Source organism: Saccoglossus kowalevskii, chromosome 8, assembly GCF_978046115.1.
Source record: "Saccoglossus kowalevskii chromosome 8, keSacKowa6.1, whole genome shotgun sequence".
Classification (NCBI taxonomy): domain Eukaryota; kingdom Metazoa; phylum Hemichordata; class Enteropneusta; family Harrimaniidae; genus Saccoglossus; species Saccoglossus kowalevskii.
This window is the reverse complement of record NC_140648.1, coordinates 26,794,008-26,815,117: the sequence shown is the minus strand read 5'-3', so window position 1 is coordinate 26,815,117 and position 21,110 is coordinate 26,794,008. Positions and strand designations below refer to the sequence as shown.

Sequence of the window (21,110 nt, the reverse complement as noted above, 5' to 3'; positions counted from 1 at the left end):
TTGGCCAGCTAGAGTGGTTTCCATGCCGACAGTGGGAGAGTCTTGCGACCGTCACTGTCCGGTTCACAAGCTGCGACCTTAACTACATATTAGTTAACTACAGTATTAGTAAGGAACAGCTGGGCTCCGATTGGTTGAATATCCTGTGACTGACCCGACCAAGTGGGGACGAGAAACGACAAAGCGCTCGTCCCCCTTCTTTCTGAGAAGTGGTACAGGGGTACAAACACTGGAGTCCCCTCCCCTCGCAGAGTCATAAGTGGGGGCACTCTGCACAGCTTGGAAAGACGCAGGAAACAATGCCTGGTCAGCCCGAGCGTAAGGCGATCCGCTCCAGGGAGAGAGCCTCCTCTATAAAAGAAGTGGACGCTCCCTTCCCACTGATGTGAGTTGTCCCCCCACTGACCCTCTAAAGAATATATCACTGGGAGAATATCAATGGGACACACCTGACCCTAGCCCTGGTGGTGGAGGGACAGGCAGTATCTCAGCCCGTACCCCCCTCCACTGACCTGGCCCCTCTAGGTCCTCCTGAGTCCTACCCTGAGACTTCAGAAAGAAGTTGACTTTTGGAGCCACATTACGCATCCAGGATATCCAAGCCATCTCTTCAATCTGGGGGAGCTGCTTGCCACCTTGACTAGTATTGGTAAAGGAAGGCAACAGGGCCTGTCCCTGTGATTGCGCAATCCACTCAAGCTGCGTCGGTACTGATAAAGTCTCGAATTGAACCGTTCAATCTCTAAAAGCCGTGCTGATTCCTCCTCAGAACTCGGTGTCGATGTAAGCGCCCCAGTGGGAACATGCTGTTTATCAACATCGATCACCATGGTGACTGGACACTCCTAGCAAAAGCAGTTGAACGGTGTTAGTTAGCCTCTTCGTTACCTCAATGGTAAATGGTTCTGAAAGTCTTGTCTCAACCATCAACCACGCTAACACGAGCAGAGAGTCAGATCGTGATAACTCTCCAACAATTTCCACGATTACCAGGTGGATTTTTCACTCATTGAAACAGACATTACATAACTAGCTTGCAGCTAGGGATTTCCCCTTTTATCGCAACTACCAGCCTTTAATCACTTGTCTTCAGCTTTTCACCTCCCTCAATACAACTACGTTTTAGGATCCCATCGATTGCAGAGACCCTCAGGCTATGCCCAAGTCCTTGACGCAAACGAGTGTGAAAGGCAATAGGCAGAACCCAAACAGGCATTTGCAAAAGGCAGGATGAGCATGTCTTACGTCCCAACTGTTGCGTCGAGACATACTTCGTCTTTTTTACGATTTAGGCATCTTGCAGTCCAAAAAAAAATAAAAACGAAAAACGAGCAAATTCACCAAAATTAAAGAATTAAAGATATCATTACAAAATGAACAAATCTGAGAGGTCCACATGTAGTACCTATATATGTAATATCAAAGCAATTGGACTTGCGATTTTTAACAAGAAGTCAAAAATATCACTTTTTACCAAAAATGACAAATATATTCACCAAAATTAGAGAATTGAAGATATGATCATGAAATGAACAAATCTGAGAGAGGTCTACCCAAGGTACATATACACCAAATATCAAAGCATTCAGGCTTGTAGTTTTCAAGAAGAAGTCGAAAAAGTAAAACATTGACACGAACGATGGACAACGGCAGACAACGACAGACAATCACTCATATGATAAGCTCGGCTCGACAAAATCCACAGCGAAGCTAATAAAACAGAAGAATACCCTTCGCCCGAGTGTAAAATTTTTCCCAAACGACATCCCAAACTGAAAATACTGGTCAGTTTGTTCAGTAGAAAGGTTATTTCCCGTTTCTGCCAAATGAAAATGGACTAATCAGTGAACTACATGCACATTATCGAGTACGTTGCGTTCCCTGGGTATTGCATTTGCTTTAATTTTGCATGGGCTGTTCTTCTAAAAGTGTCATACAAGCGTGAGAGAGCGTTTTATCGTAACAATATTTTTTTTTTTGTTTACTTCGCAGTCACAAGACCTACCATTGAACAAGTCATTGAAAATGACACAGTCCCCGTTAATTTTTTGAAAGTTCTCTTTGTGCTCATCATATTAAAGCGAGAGGTTGTTGCGAGCGTGTCCTTGAAACTTGAGTTCCAAGTGGCGTATACAACAGATTGTTTATTTACATTAAAACACGTGTTCCGTGTAGTAGTAATATGGCCAAAAATAAAAACAGCCGTTATTCGGCCATCTTTGATCTGATTATGAAACACACTGATATGTATGATGTACCGGTATGTGCCAAATACGAATGAAAATGGTACATAAATTGTGGAAATATGGTAGTAAGGCCAAAAAGTCAGATGGCTGTCAATCGGCCATCCTTGACCAGATTTTGAAACAAATTGTCATGGAAATGCATCCTAACATGTATACATGTAAAGTACATGTATGTGCCAAATTTGAATGAAAACTAACAGAGCACGTCCAAGATACTGCATTAAAAAAGACTAGATGCCTGCCAGTCGACCATCTTTGATCCAATTGCGAAATTAATCGTCATGGACATGTATCCTAACATGTATAATATACGTACCAAGTTTAAATGACAACTGACAAAGCATGTCCAAAATACAACATTTTCAAAAAACAAGATGACTGCCAGTCGGCTATTTTGAATCAAATCGCTAAACCACTGCATGTGCATATGTCCCACATAAGGTACTAGGCACATGGAAAGAATGAACGAAATCGGTCCACAGGATTCTGAAATATGACTCTGGACAGACTGACGCACGGGCGGACAGACAGACAGAGGGACGGACAGACTCAGGAACTCACGGACGGTCGGGGGACATATATCCTAACATCTATGTACTAAATTTGAGTGAAAACTGACAAAGCATGTCCAAAATACGACATTTTCAAAAAAACAAGATGGCTGCCAGTCGACCATCTTTGATCCAATTGTGAAATAAATTGTCATGGACATGTATACTAACATGTATAATCTATGTACCGGTACCAAGTTTGAATGAAAATGGACAAAGCATGTCCAAAATAAAACATTTTCAAGAAACAAGATACTGCCAGTCAGCCATTTTGAATCGAATCGCTAAACCACTGCATGTGCATATGTCCCACATAAAGTACTCGGCACATGCAAAGAATGAACGGAATCAGTCCAAGGGATTCTGAGATAAGTCTTCGGACGGACGCACGGACAGAGACCGAATTATAAGTCCCCGTTTTCGGACTTTGTCCGAACGGGGACTAATTAGATAAAAAACAACCAGAATTTTAGGAAGTGTGAAACAAGAACTTTTAATAAAATATATAGCTCAGGACAATTCTCTTATGAAAATATCTAGCCTAATTATAACATCCCTGTTAAGTCTACTACATCCTTAAGTATTCATTTTTTGGTTCAAGACGTATAATAAAATGCAACACAGCATGTAATAATGAAATATAAACTTCATATAACTTACTTGCATTTTTCAGAACTCTCTAATCTGTATTGTTCTGGTAACTCTGCTCTACAACGTGGACAAGTTCTAGTTTCTTTACCCCTGAAAAGATCCTTCAGACACTTCAAACAAAAGACATGATCACAAGGCAATGCCACTGGTTCATTTATTGCTTCAAGACAGATATCACAATCTTTTACACCATATCTGTTGAACAAGGTAATACACAATGTGAAAGGTGATAAAAATAAGTGCAGTTGCTCTATAAAACTACATCAGCAGATAATATATTCATCACACTGCAATACATATTAGGTGTGACAAACAGACGGACAGAGCAACCACAATGGGCCCAATTGTGCAAAGCATGCAGCAGGAAAAAATATGTTGTCAATGTAACAGTAAAGTGAATCAAAGAAAGCTTAGAAAGAACTCCCATGTGCTGAGAGTATTGGAGACACATTAAATATAATTCGAAATTACTTAGCTGAAAACTAATTATGCAAATCAGAAAATTAATATGACCAGATTTGAGTGTAAAACTAATGAGGTCTGCGCAATGTAACAGAAAATCTATGTCTCCAAGTTTAATTGAAATGTGATTAGAACCAAAAAATTATGAATTATTATGCTTATTAGGGAATTAATATGAACAGATTTTTACCCCAAACTAATTAGGTTTGTACATTGTCCTAGAGCATCTTTATACTAAGTTTCATTGAAATGGAATAATTAGTACCGTGAAAACTCCAAAATTTCGACCCCTCTAAAAATTCGACCGCCTATTTATTTGCCGGTTTCTGTGTTTTATTTACCTACAAATTTTCGACTCCACTAAAAATTGCCGACTCATTCTTATTCGAAAATTGCGACCAGTTTTAGTTTTCCCCCAAACGAAAAAAAAACGATGTGAGCGTTCAAACGGGACCTTCCTCGAAGGCATGAATCCGGGTTTCTGATTGACTGAGAGATTTTTATTTTATTGGTAACGAAAATATATTCTAAATAAACGAAGTTTGAAATAAAAACGAACACAAAAATCTCGGCATGCTGCGTTTCTGAATTGTTGATTATTACTGTACTCAGTAGTGATTATAATAATGTACACAAAATAAATTTGTTGAATGGTTATGAAATACAAATAAAAGTCAACTTAGTTTCATCGTAAGCGAATGATTCCGGTCTCGTATAAACGTTTGATGCTGTAGGATATCCGCCATGTTCTCTTAGGTCAAATCGCTAATTAACCAATCAAAAAGCTGGATGATGCCAACGTGTTCAAATTACCATAGCTTATTTAAATATGTTAATGTTATTGAACGCAATGCGGAAGAGATTGGTGTTGTAGTACGATATTTTGGCTTGGATTTTGATGCGAAAACGGCATGATTTTTTTTAAATAAAAAAATTAGTTGTTTTTAAAAAATAAACTGGTCATCTGAAGAATAATTTAACATTGTTCACAGTGATAACAGCTCATTCTCGAAAGGAAGCTTACCCGCTCACGCTAGTCACGATAAAAATCATACACGTGTACTCTTGAATAGACAAACGTCAATGACTACGGTAAAACTTAGACTCTATTTTAGCCGGCAGGATTGATTGAAATGTCCGAAAAATGACGCCAAAATACACCTTAAAAGTCCCATTTTATTTTCTTAAATCCCATTTTATTTTTTAATCCAAGGGCGAATTTACGGCAGAATTTGGTCCCTCAAATAAGGGACACGTGAGCTTTGATTCTAACCGGATACATTGCACTGGGTCGGGGAGATAGTTTGCTAAACTTCCATGCATCTTTTGTCCAATGGGTACCTGTACTTCGAACATTCGCAAGTTTTTCTAGGTAGTGCGAGACAGCTTTGTCTTTTGACCTATTAGTTTTGTGCTGACCTCTTCTCCGCGTCTTGATGTTTTGTTTTGCTTGTCATAATACTCACTGATTGATGACTTTGTTTAGATTTTGAGTTACAACTCGGCCACGACCTTTGCTTTTACCGTGAAACATGAGGAAGTTTACGTCAATTGACGGACATTGCATTTTTTAAACTATATTTTTTGACTATAAAAACACGTCACATATCGAACACAAATTATTTAAAACCGGTCGAAATTTTGGAGTTTTTACGGTACTTTAGATATCAGTGTGAAAGCTTAAAATTGGTTAATTATGCAAATTAGGTAATTAATATGTACAGATTTTAACCCACAATTATTCAGGTCTGTCTATTGTCCTACAGCATCCATGTACATTCATTGATATGTGATGTATAGTACCTGAGATATCAGTGTGAAAGTTGGTTAATTATGCAAATTAGGTGATTAATATGCACAAATATTTACCGGAAACTAATTGGGTCTGCATAATTCTAGATTCATTGAAATGTGATGATTAGTACTTTAGATATCAGTAGAAAAGCTGAAAATTAATTATGCAAATTAGGTAATTAATATGCACAATTATTTACCCTAAAACTAATCAGGTCTCTGCATAGTCCTAAAGGATCTATGTACCAAGTTTCATTGAAATGCGATGATTAGTACTTGAGATACCTGTGGAAAAGCTGAAAATTAACTAATTATGCAAATTAGGTGATTAATATGCACAAATATTTATCGAAAACAATCAATCTCTGCATAGTCCTTGAGTATGTAAGTACCAGGTTTCATTGAAATGTAATGCTAACTACTTATATCAAATGCTGAAAATTAATTAATTATGCAAATTAGGTAATTAATATGTACTGATATTACCATAAAAACTATCAGGTCTGTGCAGTGTCGTATGACATCTATGTACCAAGTTTCATTGAAATGTGATGATTAGTACTTGAGATATCAGTGGAAAAACCGAAAATTGACTAATCATTATGCAAATTAGGTAATTAGTATCCACGGATTATTACCAAAAACTAATCAAAACCTAGCATTAGTTCAGAGCATCTATGTACCAAGTTTCATCAAAATCCAATGAGTGGTTATTTAGATATCAGTGGAACAGTCATGGAACCACTAAAAAATAGCTAATTATCATGCAAATTAGGTAATTAATATGCACGGATTTTTACCAAAAATTAATCAAATCTGCGCATATGTTCAGAGCATCTATGTACCAAGTTTCATCAAAATCCAATGAGTGGTTCTTTAGATATCAGTGGAACAGTCATAGAACAGCTAAAAATTAGCTAATTATCATGCAAATTAAGTAATTAACGAGCATGGATTTTTACCAAAACCTAATCAAATCTGCGCATTGGCCCAGAGCATCTATGCACCAAGTTTCATCAAAAACCGATGTATGGTTCTTGAGATAGCAGTGGAACAGTCGGACACACATACACACACACACACATACACACATACACACATACACACATACATACAGACACACTAACTGCAAAGACTCCCATTTTGTGCTTCGCACATGGGAGTCAAAAATTACGTACAATTCAAATCAAAGAAAGCTTAGAAAGAACTCCCGTGTGCTGAGAGTATTGGAGACACATTAATTCAAAATTACTTGAACTTGAGATATTGATGGAAATGCAGACAACTAATTATGCAAATAAGGTAACTAATATGAACACATTTAAGTGTAAAACTAATAAGGTCTGCGCAATGTAAAAGTAATAAGATCTGCGTAATGTAATATCTATGTACCAAGTTTCATTGAAATGTGATTAGAACCAAAAAATTATAAATTATTGTGCTAATTAAAAGAATTAATATGAACAGATTTTAACCCAAAATTAATCAGGCTGTCTATTGTCCTAGAGCATTTATGTACCAAGTTTTATTCAAATGTGATGATCAATTAATACTTGAGATATCAGTATTAATTAATTATGTTAATTAGGTGATTAAGAAGCATAAATATTTACCAAAACTAATATGGTGTACAGTCCTACACATGTAGGTTCATTGAAATGTGATGAGTACTCTTTAAAAGTTTCATTAAAATTCAATGAGTGGTTCTTAGGACAAATTAACTAATTAAGCAAATTAGTACCGTAGTTAATATGCACAATAATTTATCCTAAAATTAATCAGGTCTCTGCATAGTCCTAGAAGATCTATGTCGCAAGTCTCATTGAAATGTGATGATTAGTACTTGAGAAGGGCTGAAAATTAACTAATTATGCTAATAAGGTGATTAATATGCACAAATATTTCTTCAAAAACTAATTAGGTCTCGGCACAGTCCTCAAGTAACTATGTACCAAGTTTCATTGAAACATGATCATTACTACTTGAAATATCAAAAGCTGAAAATTAATTAATTATGCAAATTAGGTAATTAATATGTACTGATATTACCCTAAAAACTATCAAGTCTGTGCAGTCTCATATGACATCTATGTACCAAGTTTTATTGAAATGTTATGATTAGTACTTGAGATATCAGTGGAAAAGCCGAAAATTGATTAATCATTATGCAAATTAGGTAATTAATATAAACAGATTTTTACCCAAAACTAATGAAATCTGTGCATTAAATCAGAGCATCCATGTGCCAAGTTTCATCAAAATCCAATGAGTGGTTCTTCAAATATCAGTGGAACAGTCATGGAACAGCTTAAAGTCAGGTAATTATCATGCAAATTAGGTATTTAATATTCATAGATTTTTACCTAAAACAAATCAAATCTGCGCATTAGTTCAGAGCATCCATGTACCAAGTTTCATCAAAATCCAATGAGTGGTTCTTCATATATCAGTGGAACAGTCATGGAACAGCTAAAAATCAGCTAATTATCATGCAAATTAGGTAATTAATATTCATAGATTTTTACCAAAACCTAATCAACTCTGCGCATTATCCCAGAGCATCTATGTACCAAGCTTCACCAAAATTTGATTAGTGGTTCTTGAGATAACGGTGGAACAAAAAAAGTGACATACATACATACATACAGACAGGGTAACTGCAAAGACTCCCTTTTGTGCTTCGCACACGGGAGTCAAAACGAAGCACTTTAACTTACTTGAAATGAACTTTACTCGCTGTCTCATTGCATTTCCTGAGAAAGTTCTCTATTGTAGTGACACTCCGTACTGATTTCAAGTTAACATCTTCTCTCAATGCCTAGATAGAACCACAGTTATCATTCTATCATCATCAAACGCATTAAATGTAATAATGATTCAAATGGGATGCAGAGATGCCAACCTTTACCTTTAACAAATAGTAATGATTAAAATTTAGGACTGCAAGTTAATTCCCAGCTCTATAGAACTAAATATCAAAAACCATACAAGCTAAAAGATATACATGTATCTTATTTTCCAATGAAATTTTCATTATGCAGTTAACTGTCCTTCATTTTTAGATCATGATTGAAAGTCAGGACTATATAATAGCAAATTAAATTGACTGCAAGGAATAAAATATGATTGTGTGCAATCTGACGTCTTAGATCATCACATGGCGTGCAGTTGATTTCCGTTTATATGTAAGGTGACTGATTACGGCTATGATTTTAGTTGTTTCAGCTATGTACAAAATGATTTAAACTGCTTTAATGATTATTTTTTATGATGCATCTACCGATTAAATTGTAATAATTATTCTCTTTATCATAATAGTGTAATCTAGTCCTAAATTTTGTAATAATTAAGCTGAAATTGTAATGGTTGCCATCACTGGGGTTGGGTAGATTAAAACATCAATGAGAAAACCAAACTAAAGTCACATGACAGGAATGTGGTTTCTTCATCACGAACAATGTCATGGAAACTGCATATACATGTGGCAAAGTAGAATTTCTGTTAGAGCTAAGAGTAAATAAGTGAAATCTTTACTGATACAACATCAGTCATGATGTGAGAAAAATTTTGTAACAGTAAAAATAAAGTAGTCAAGATTGGTCTTCACACTTTACCACAAAACATACCATCATCAGATGAGAACAATGCTTAATGTTCTCATCTCCAACCTTTGTCTTAGGTGGACAAACATGTTCTACAAATAACTTCAAGACACAAAGACGAACCCATAGTGGTCTGCAAATCAGGAATAGAAAAGATTATACGTCATATTTGTATACTGGTACAAAAAAATAAAAACAAGAAATCAGTATGAATGATTAACATAAAGAAAAAACTATAATGAACAATACACATATTTGGGCAGCAAATTTGCAAACTGGCTAGCTAATTGGCTGACTGCTTGGGTTTTGACTAAACAGTTGGCTTTCAAATCTTGCTGGCACCGACTCGTGGTCACGTCCACTCTGGGCAAGTCTATATTGCATTGGGGAAAGAGGATTGGTTTTGCGTAGCTTGGTACATGTCTGGATTCCCCTGAATGATTAGCTTCGCAAGGCGTGATAATGTGAGAGTAGTTTCCCTGGTCTGCCTGAGAATGGCCACAGTCAGTTGGCGTACAAGTGATAATATGATAAATGCGATTAATCCACTGATATTTACTATATGGAGGTAGCCATCTTGAACACTGATTGAAACAGTTGCCTACAAATCAGGGAGAAAATAAATTAGCACATCCAAACGATTCGTTGGGTTAACATTAAACCAACCGCTAATAAATTTCGACTTCATTCCTTGTGTTTGCATGGACAATCCCTGTATACCAACACCTTAATACACAAAGAAAATAGAACACTATCCCTGGTATATTTGAAAGCGAAATGGCAATCCAACTAAAGTATGACGACACCTACTGTTATATAGATAGTGGGCGTGACCACAGGACGGCGCCAGCGAGATTTGAAAGCCAACCGTTCAGTCAAAACCAAAGCAGTTAGCCAATTCGCTAGCGAGTTTGCAAATTGGCTGCCCCAATACTTCTGAGACTTGCTGTAATAGTATGATGATAGTACTATGTCATCAAATCAAGTGACAACATATTCATAGCTGCACTGATGAATAACAAAGTACAGTGGAACAACTATATTTCAATTTACGACACAAACACTCAAGTTTCAGTATAAAATATTTTATTGGCATAAGGGACGCTCACCGTGTCCCACCTAAGCTGCACTACACTAGAAAAAACAGCGAACATAACAATAGGCGATACACACTGCATGGTGACACGGTGAGCACCCAGACATGAAACATAACACTAGGCGATACACAATGCATGGTGACACGGTGAGCACCCAGACATGAAAACAGTAGAATAAACACAAAGAGAAATAAATATTTAACTGAAATAAAAGCATGTAAAATGACATTGTTCAAAAAACTATACTAGCCCTCAAATGATATTGTTAGAATTAGTAAATGTAGGTAGAAGCAGTGTGACTGCAACTACAGGTAGAAACAGCATGACTGCAACTACAAGGTAGAAAAACAGCGCGACTGTAGCTCTACAAGACCAAGGATTAGTAGGTAGAGGTAGCTCTACAGGTAGAAACAGCGTGACTGCAACTACAAAGAAATCAGTTAGCTATGAGGTAGAAACAGCGAGCACTGTAACTACAATGATATGAACAATGAGATATGAACCAGTATTGAGGATTACAATGTTTATCTTGGGGGGAAAATTGCCCACCTAAAAGCAAAGCCCCCAAACGATGCAGTTGACCAACTGCAGAGAGACCCCAAAAATACATTGAATTATAGTTGTTTTTCTCTCTTACTTTGTTTTGTATATGTTTTTTTTTCTTAATATGGGATATGCTAACCTTTTTACTTTTATCCTGCAATGAAGATTTAATAATAATAATAATGTGTTTTTTTTTCCTTTATTTTTTTTCTCTTGCAGCTACCACAAAGAGTATAAAGATTAATACACAAGTAATGGAAATAATAATCAAAGAAAGCTTAGAAAGAACTCCCGTGTGCTGAGAGTATTGAAGACACATTAAAAATTAATTCAAAATTACTTGTACATGAGATATTGATAGAAAAGCTGAAAACTAATTATGTACATCAGGTAACTAATATGAACAGAACAGAACAAAAAAATTATGAATTATTATGCTAATTAGAGAATTAATATGAACAAATTTTAACCCAAAATTAATCAGGCCTGTCTATTGTCCTAGAGCATTTATGTACCAAATTTTATTCAAATGTGATGATCAGTAATTGAGATATCAGTGTTAATTAATTATGTTAATTAGGAGATTAATAAGCATAAATATTTACCAAAAACTAATTGGGTTTCTGCATAGTTCTCTTTAAAAGTTTCATTAAAATCCAATTTGTGGTTCTTTATATATCAGTGGAACATTATGCAAATTAGGTAATTAATATCCAATTAAAACTAATTAGGTCTCTGCATAATCCTAGAAGATCTATGTAGCAAGTCTCATTGAAATATGATGATTACTACTTGATATATCAAAAGCTGAAAATTAATTAATTATGCAAATTAGATAATTAATATGTACTCATATTACCCAAAAAACTATCAGGTTTGTGCAGTGTCCTATGACATCTATGTACCAAGTGTCATTGAAATGTGATGATTACTACTTGAAATATCAAAAGCTGAAAATTAATTAATTATGCAAATTAGCTAATTAATATATACTGATATTAGCCTAAAACTATCAGGTCTGTGCAGTGTCCTATGATGTCTATGTACCAAATTTCATTGAAATGTGATGATTACTACTTGAAATATCAGAAGCTGAAAATTAATTAATTATGCAAATTAGGTAATTAATATGTACTCGTATTACCTTAAAAACTATCAGGTCTGTGCAGTGTTCTATGACATCTATGTACCAAGTGTCATTGAAATGTGATGATTACTACTTGAAATATCAAAAGCTGAAAATTAATTAATTATGCAAATTAGGTAATTAATATGTACTCATATTACCTTAAAAACTATCAGGTCTGTGCAGTGTCCTATGACATCTATGTACCAAGTGTCATTGAAATGTGATGATTACTACTTGAAATATCAAAAGCTGAAAATTAATTAATTATGCTAATTAGGTAATTAATATCTACTGATATTACCCAAAAAACTATCAGGTCTGTGCAGTGTCCTATGACATCCATGTACCAAATTTCATTGAAATGTGATGATTACTACTTGAAATATCAAAAGCTGATTAGAAATATAATTAATTATGCTAATTAGGTAATTAATATGTACTCGTATTACCCTAAAAACTATCAGGTCTGTGCAGTGTCCTATGACATCTATGTACCAAGTGTCATTGAAATGTGATGATTAGTACTTGAAATATCAAAAGCTGAAAATTAATTAATTATGCAAATTAGGTAATTAATATGTACTCATATTACCCTAAAAACTATCAGGTCTGTGCAGTGTCCTATGACATCTATGTACCAAGTTTCATTGAAATGTGACAATTACTACTTGAAATATCAAAAGCTGAAAATTAATTATGCTAATTAGGTAATTAATATCTACTGATATTACCCTAAAAACTTTCAGGTTTGTGCAGTGTCCTATGACATCTATGTACCAAGTTTTATTGAAATGTGATGATTAGTACTTGAGATATCAGTGGAAAAGCCGAAAATTGATTAATCATTATGCAAATTAGGTAATTAATATTGCACAGATTTTTACCCAAAACTAATCAAATCTGCGCATTAGTTTGGAGCATCTGTGTGCCAAGTTTCATCAAAATCCAATGAGTGGTTCTATAGATATCAGTGGAACAGTCATGAAACAGCCAAAAATCAGCTAATTATCATGCAAATTAGGTAATTAATATGCATGGATTTTTACCAAAACCTAATCAAATCTGCGCATTGGCCCAGAGCATCTATGTACCAAGTTTCATCAAAAACTGATGTATGGTTCTTGAGATATCAGTGGAACAGACGGACACATACACACACACACACACACAAACACACACACACACATACAGACACACTAACTGCAAAGACTCCCTTTTTGTGCTTCGCACACGGGAGTCAAAAAAAAAAAAATGTTGAACTTAATACACAACAATTTAATAAGTTACAATCTAATTGATCAATTGCAAATGTCAGTGCCTGTATTACACAAGAAAATTATTCTATTTCTTCCAAAAAATTCTTGTGCCCTTTCTGGTTGAGAGTACGGTAGTATTTCATACTTTTTATTGTATCTCACCTCTGCTATAAGCTATGTTAAAGTTTGGCACATCTTTTTTCAGCTTGTTGTTGTAATTGCATTTTTTATGATAAGTATAATGTGGTTGAGTGGAATGGACAAGCTTTTATCTCCCAAGATAATTTGTTTGCTTGTTTATTTATTTTGAATTATTATAGCCTTACCCCGAATATTGTACATAGATCTCCATAAAATCTGTAGTGCTTCACATTCAACAAATAGATAAATTAATGTTTCTGGAGCATTGTGACAAAAAGTGCATACATTCGAACTTACTAAATGCTGAATTCATATGGAATAACATTTCATTTGTATAAAGAATATTGTGGCTTAATTTCCATTGAAATTCTCAGAGTTTGTATAATAATAATGTTAATAATCAGATTGTCAGCATATTCCTACCTGCACTTCTGAATACGTGTTCTGCTAATCTCACCATAGAAAATGGTGTCTTGAATCTCAGCATCTAAGACTCTTTCAACCACTGGACCAGCATCTTTTACTCTTCTTAACCATCGCTCTCTATTAGCATTGTCATTTAACTCATCTTTTTTTGGCTCAAGACTTTCCATCAATTTTTTCAACGCCAGAGCATCCAGTACCTTAAAATGACATAAAAAATCAGTGTCACAGAATAAATTTTGCTGGCATATGTAAATTATTGACAGTATATTATTTATTTAAAAAAAATTCATTATTTTTTGTTTAATTCAGAATAAATCAATACAGAGCAGATAAAAAAAAAATGTTGGTGTTTCAAATATTGTTATAGATATACAAATTCAAAACGGCAACTGGAATTCCAATTAAGCAATCGTATTGTGACCTAGCGAGTGTAAGTTAATATTAATGACATAGTTCAATGTCATCCAATCAACAGACACTTTAATTTGAATAAGTGGCCAGTTACAGATACTACATCACATTTATTTATGCGCTCACAGTATGTGTGTAGACAATGTTGAGCTGTTGAGCAAATTACCTTCATTTAAGTGAAAGCTGAGGGCCCATATTTATAAATATTTATAAAAGCTAATATATAAACAGGTTTGAAACTTATATTGGCATATATCTCAATCATTGCACTGTCAGAGGAAAACAATGCTATATATTTTAACACAGGGTGATTCTATACCTATTGAAATGCTATTACAATAAAAGTCAGAGAAAATACTGACCACTTGGTTTTCTTGTTCCGCTGTAATTTTTTCTCGGATATCACTGGGCAGAAAATGTGCAATCTGGAAAAAGCTGTCCAGACGGCCACGGATACGATGGTATGACATGTGTACTTGGGGAACTTTAAAAGAGAATTCTTTGAAACCTTCCACTTGGTGATATTCAATTGAAGCAATATATATTGCTCTGCATACCACCTAATGAGAAAATTTATTTGAAATGAAACAAGTTAAAATAAAAATAATTTTCTGACTCACTGGGCTATTAACACAGCACCTACATACATGACCACGAGACTGGCAAATATGTAAGTTTCTATGACAGGTACTGGCAAACTTTGTTGCTCAAGCAAGTGAATCTTCAGTGTTTACATCACAAGCATTTCTAATGGCAGTATAGAAACATTATATAATATGAATGTGAATCACAGCACACATACCTCATATTCATGATCATTGCTTGCTTTATACACCATCCTGACAAAATCATGTAGATAGGAATTCATGAATTCATTAAAGTCAGAATCCAATAGATTATTTGACATCGTTTGGCCAAGTTCTGCTTCCATAAGCAAGTCAGTAAAAGTCATTTCAATATTATGCTGTCCAGTGGAAGCTGAAAAAGGCAAAAGACATTAGTCATATTATATAAATAATGATTACCAATTAAGAAAAGTTGTTTTGCTGCACCGACCAAGCTTTCCTCATACTTTCCCAGGCGACCATGTGTTAATGATATTAAACATAGATGAAAACCAAATAATAATGACTTTTAAATTAACCTTTCATGTTTTGTGCTTCCTCCCATTTCTCTTCAACAAACTGCTTGATGACCCAGGAAAATGGGCAATGAGCAGTAAAAAAGCTGCCATTAACACCGGATGCAAGTACAGGCACAATTTCCCTTGGTGTATTCTTCACAGGTGATAAGAATGATTCGTATGTCATTTCTAATAACTTCTGATTTCTGAGTATTTGCAACCATAACTGATGAATCCAGCTCTCAGATGGTGACTTCAGGATCAGATCTAAGTTGTCATTGCGGTCAGCAAAGCCAATAACTTGTGCTAACAGTGGTGTTACTGTGCTTACCAGACTTTGCCATATAGCACGCCTGTGAAATGTGATGACAATTAGTATTTTTACAGTACTTGGTTATCACCCACCCACTTCCCTGATAGTTCTTGTAGCTAGAAAACACTTAAAGTCTATCTACTTGATTGGAAAAAACACATTACCTGAAAGTTCCACTGGTCTGAACACTTTCACCAGTTAAAGCTTGTTTACACAACCACTGAGTTGGATCAGGTGATCTTTGATCTTTCTCTTTCAGTAGTTGACAAATACGTTCCTTTAAGATTTCAACAAAGTTCAGCTGATCTGTGACAATAATCAAGAATATATATGTTATTTAAAAAGAAAAGAGTCTATTCCCACTAAAATAATATACTACATAAAAGTATGAAGTGAAAGTATTAGTCATTATAAACAATCTAATGCCCACAAAATTTGATGAGTGGGGCCCTGATGCCCACAAAGTTTGATGACTTGGGCCCTTATGCCCACAAAGTTTGATGAGTGGGGCCCTTATGCCCACAACGCTTGGTTCATAGGGCCCTTATGTCCACAAAGTTTGATGAGTGGGGCCCTTATGCCAACAAAGTTTGGTTAATAGGGCCCTTATGTCCACAAAGTTTGATGAGTGGGGCCCTTATGCCAACAAAGTTAGATGAGTGGGGCCCTTATGTCCACAAAATTTGATGAGTGGGGCCCTTAATGTATGCCCACAAAGTTTGATGAGTGGGGCCCTTAATGTATGCCCACAAAGTTTGATGAGTGGGGCCCTTATGCCAACAAAGTTTGGTTAATAGGGCCCTTATGCCCACCAAGTTTGATATATGGGGCGCTTATGCCCACAAAGTATGATTAGTGGGGTCCTTTTGCCCACAAAGATTAGTGAGTTGAGCACTTATTCCCACAAAGCTTAGTGAGTATTATCTCAATACAATGCATGTCAAATTGACTAGTGCAATTTACCGTAAAATTCCTAATTAAGGCCATGGCTTTAATTAAAAATATTTCATTTTTTCAATGGGTGACTTCAGGTGAGAAATTTTTGCAGAAAACAAAGACTTAAGGGATAGTGATAAGATAATAAGATGCACAACACTCGATTGCAACTTTGTTGCAATTCTAAGCGCACTTTCATACACAGACAAACATGTACACAAAAGAAAATTCATTCTGAACAACATACTGTACAATAAATAATATCTACAAATAGACTTGTACGCATTTGCAGATTACGGTACCGTATAATAGACGTCACTCTAATTCGTTAGTACCAGTACCTTTCATGCTCTAATTTAGACATCAGAGTCAATCAAAGAAAAAAAAACTGTTCACACGATAAAAAAAAAATACTAAGTATAATTTAATGTAATGGGCCATTCCAGTTTATATCTGCACCCCCCCTCCCCCTGTTGATGAGGTTGGATTTCCAGCACTGCATGATGGGGAGAATACCCCAGAATTCCAACTGTATATGGAGAAACAGAATCTGGAAATCGAGACGAGTATGGAAAAAACAAATTCTGGAAATCCAGGCAGTTATGGCTACTAAATAAAATATGGCCTAATTTATCTCACCACATACCGGTTGATGAGGTTGGATTTCCAACACTGTATGACTAAAAAATTTTGGAATTCTGACTGTATTGGGCCAGTATGAAATAGTTATTACTGAAATTAGATAATGATGGTGGGACGAATGAGCTCATCAACACCGTGAATCAGAACTAGTTTGGATTTCCATTATCAGATATAAAATTTTGAACTTGGTAAATTAGCATACATGTATGATGAGAGTTATATTTGGAAATCCTACTCTGTATGGTGTCACAAAGGAACTCATCAACACCATAAGTAGGACCTATAGTTTTGGATTTCCATCGCTGTATGGTGAATGGTGATTTGGAAATAAAACTTTGTATGACATATACACCCATGGAAATTATACTCTGTACGAAGTAAACACACAAACTCATCAACAGGGGGGTGCAGATATAAACTGGAATGGCCCAATATGCATTTATTTTCTTAATTTTGTTGATAACAAAAAGTATATTCTAAAAGAAGTTTCAAATAAAAACAAATTTGAAAGCATTGCTTAGTAGCAAATGATCACGGTAACAGTATCGCAATCCAGTCGGTCATGCTGTGTTTCACAAGTGAATAACTTACTTGTTTTCGAAGTTTTACAATTGATGATTATTACTCAGGAGTGATTACAATAAGATACAAAAAATAAATTTGTTCAATTGTTATGAAAATTCAACTTAGTTTCACCGCAAGCGAATGATTTCGGTCACATGTAAATGCTCGATCCAATATCGGTCATGTTTGTCCAAGCACATCAGTGACTTAAGGGTGACTTGAAATTGTTCTTTCACCTAATAAGTCGAGTCGCTAATTAATAAATCGAAATGACGGATAGTGCCAACGTGTACGAATTATCATAGCTCATTTAAATAAGTTCAGCAACTACATGGTGAAAGGAACACGGATTTACCGTTGTTGCAGTGCAATCGTTTGGCTTTGATTTTGATGGGAAAACAGCATGATTTTTTTAAATCAAGAAATTAGTTGTTTTCGAAAGATAAGCTGAGCATAGAAGAAAAATTCAACACTTTTTACAATGATAACAGCTCATTGCCGAAGCGCAGTTGTCGCGCGCAGTTATCTAACATGAAAAAATTTTACTTTCTGTATGATGTTCTCTAAGCTAGTTTGTAATTTCAGACATTGTTTTGATAACCACGAGTTGAGCCCTGAGAGACTAGATCGGTTTCTGTAGCAACCGTGACGCTATATCCAAACGTTCGCTACATTGTTTCCCATTGCGTTCTCGCGGTACTTGTATGTTTACCGCCCAAAATTCCCACCAAAGTTCTGCCTCGTATTAGTCGCGTGTCACTCCTAATATGGAATGACAGCGTTATGTTTCGTTTGTATGCGCCAATCATTAGCGTTGTTTTATTTTCGAAACGTTTTGGCATGATATATTCTAGAGTACAAACACGTGTTTGGCACTTCTCCGATTAGCTGTCACCAAGACAAATGCCGCTCTAACGTTGACAATTACATTAACCAGGCAAAGCGCTGTTGTGAGAAGTCCGATTCAGGCCATCGCTGTAATTCCTTCTATGGTAGCTTCGCAACTTGATGCTCGTTATGCACACCCTCCTTTCTATGCTCTCTACGATGTAAACTCCTCATGAAGCTATTATTTAGCGATCTATATTTCATACCAAGAAGTATTTGCTGTACAACATATTGATGTTCATGTTGAGTACAAATAAACAAGTTTGAATTATACCTCACGTCTGTTCAACTTAAGAAAACACAACGCAATCGACGTCCGTTTCAATAACAATTCCGCGTGTTTAATCAGTTCGTTTTATGTGACGAAAAGAACACTCCAACGCCTAGTTTTGCAATATAAACTTATCCACCACATAAATTTACCCATTCACGCTAGCCACAATAAACACTGTACTCTTGAATAGGTGTCAATGACTACGGAAAACCTAAATTAGACTCGAATCTAGGTGTCAGGAAAGATTGAAATGTTCCAACAATTATGCCTTAATATACAAGCCATGCATGGCACAGTCCCCGTTAGTTATCGAATTTAAGATATATAGTTTTGTTTATAGTAATATAGCTGGAATATAAACATGTCACGAATATTATTATGATGATTGTTTAACATTAAAATGATTGACATTTGTATCTGATCGTCAAATGAGTATTGAGAGATATTGCTCTGGAACAGCATTAATTGAAACAAAATCTGCCATTTTGAATACATGTATAATGAATATATAACATTTGAAAATAATCAGTCAAAACATGTCAGAGATACATGTATGGCTCTAAACGCCAATTCATTAATTTAAAACAAAAAGAGGCCACCAGTCAGCCATTCTGAATCTGATCTGAAAAATAAAATGACATACACCAGGAACCCGTCTGATATATTTACCAAGTTTGAACAAAATCCATCCATAAATGCCAGAAACGCTTGATATTTGATGATTTTTTAGCACAAAAATGGCCACTATTCGGCCATTTTTAATAGGATCCTCAAACCAATATATCTGTATATCTATGACATAATGTATAATGAATATTTGAAATTTGAACATAATCAGTCAAAGCAAGTCAGAGATATGGCACTAGAACCACATTCATTAAACAAAATGGCCACCAGTAGGTGAATCTTATCTGAAAAACAAAATGATGAGCATCAAGGTCCTATAATGTCCAGCGTATATACCAAGTTTGAACAAAATCTGTAAACAGCCGAGAAATGCTCGATTTTGATGATTTTTTAGCACAAAAATGGCCACCATTTAGCCATTTTGAATCAGATCGTGAAACAAGTTGTGGTGCATATGTATAATATTATGTATGATGTGTGTGTGAAGTTTGATTGTGATTGATCCAGGCATTTCTAAGATACAGGTCTGGACGCACGCACACACGCACACACAGAAGCATGGATGCACAGTGGTCAAAACATAAGTCCCCGTTTTCGGACTGCGTCCGAACGAAGATTAAAACATAAATGGTACATCTTTTTCTAAAATATGTGGTGGCTGTTTAGTTTGTGAAAGTTAGGGGTGTGGCTTCTATTAAAGCTGCTGCCTCAAATATGATTTGTACGGTACTTACTGGGTTTGCTGCCTTCCCTATCGAACAATTCTAACAGAATATCAATTCGCCCAGTTGATCGGTGTTTTCTACACTCTTCATCTTCTAACATTACAGCAGCAGACTGGATGCAACATTTCAACAATGCTCTGGTATCCAGAAGACCAGGTTTATCTGAAACATCTACATCCATTATCTCACCATCAATTCCTGGCACTTCAACAGCACAACTTGGCACCCCTTGTACTTTACCAATAAAACCAGCTCTATTCAATAGTCCAGCTGTTTCAAGTGAATCTCCTTCACAAGTGGCTACTTCCATGGCTTCTTCTCCTCTGGATTCAACTTCCATTCCTTGTTGTCCTGTTCAAAAAAATCGAACCTATCAATATACGTACCTAACAACGAGGTATGTAAATGTTCGGTAAAACAGCCATTGCAAGCGTCGCTGCGAATTCGCAATGGCGAAAAAACAGGCGATTGCGAGTTCGCAATGGCAAAAAAAATGACGATTGAGAGTTCGCAATGGCAAAAAAACAGTCGACTGAGAGTTCACAGTAACACATAAAACAAAAGGCTGATTTATATTGTTGAGCGTTGCCGCAGTGGAAAAGAGAGAACAGTTTTGAATACGTCGCGAGTGAACCATCAGAGGTATGCCGACAGTCAACCAATGGTAGATGTGGATTCATGCAACCCTGTAGCAAACAGGTCACTTGGG

At 35.6% G+C, this 21,110-nt stretch overlaps 1 protein-coding gene across 1 annotated transcript in view; it reads right to left on the bottom strand.

The window, feature by feature from the left end:
- Positions 1–20,744, bottom strand: part of LOC146739492 (E3 ubiquitin-protein ligase rnf213-alpha-like) — a 55,339-nt gene extending 34,595 nt beyond the window's left edge. Inside the window, exons 1-9 of the mRNA XM_085502430.1 lie at positions 20,411–20,744; positions 15,910–16,051; positions 15,454–15,785; positions 15,112–15,287; positions 14,672–14,869; positions 13,896–14,095; positions 9,331–9,439; positions 8,422–8,522; positions 3,458–3,643 (exon numbers count right to left, since the gene is read on the bottom strand). Coding sequence (XP_085358556.1) covers positions 3,458–3,643; positions 8,422–8,522; positions 9,331–9,439; positions 13,896–14,095; positions 14,672–14,869; positions 15,112–15,287; positions 15,454–15,785; positions 15,910–16,051; positions 20,411–20,741 — 1,775 coding nt within the window. The 5' untranslated portion in view covers positions 20,742–20,744. The remainder of the gene's footprint in view (positions 1–3,457; positions 3,644–8,421; positions 8,523–9,330; positions 9,440–13,895; positions 14,096–14,671; positions 14,870–15,111; positions 15,288–15,453; positions 15,786–15,909; positions 16,052–20,410) is intronic.
- Positions 20,745–21,110: the final 366 nt, after the last annotated feature.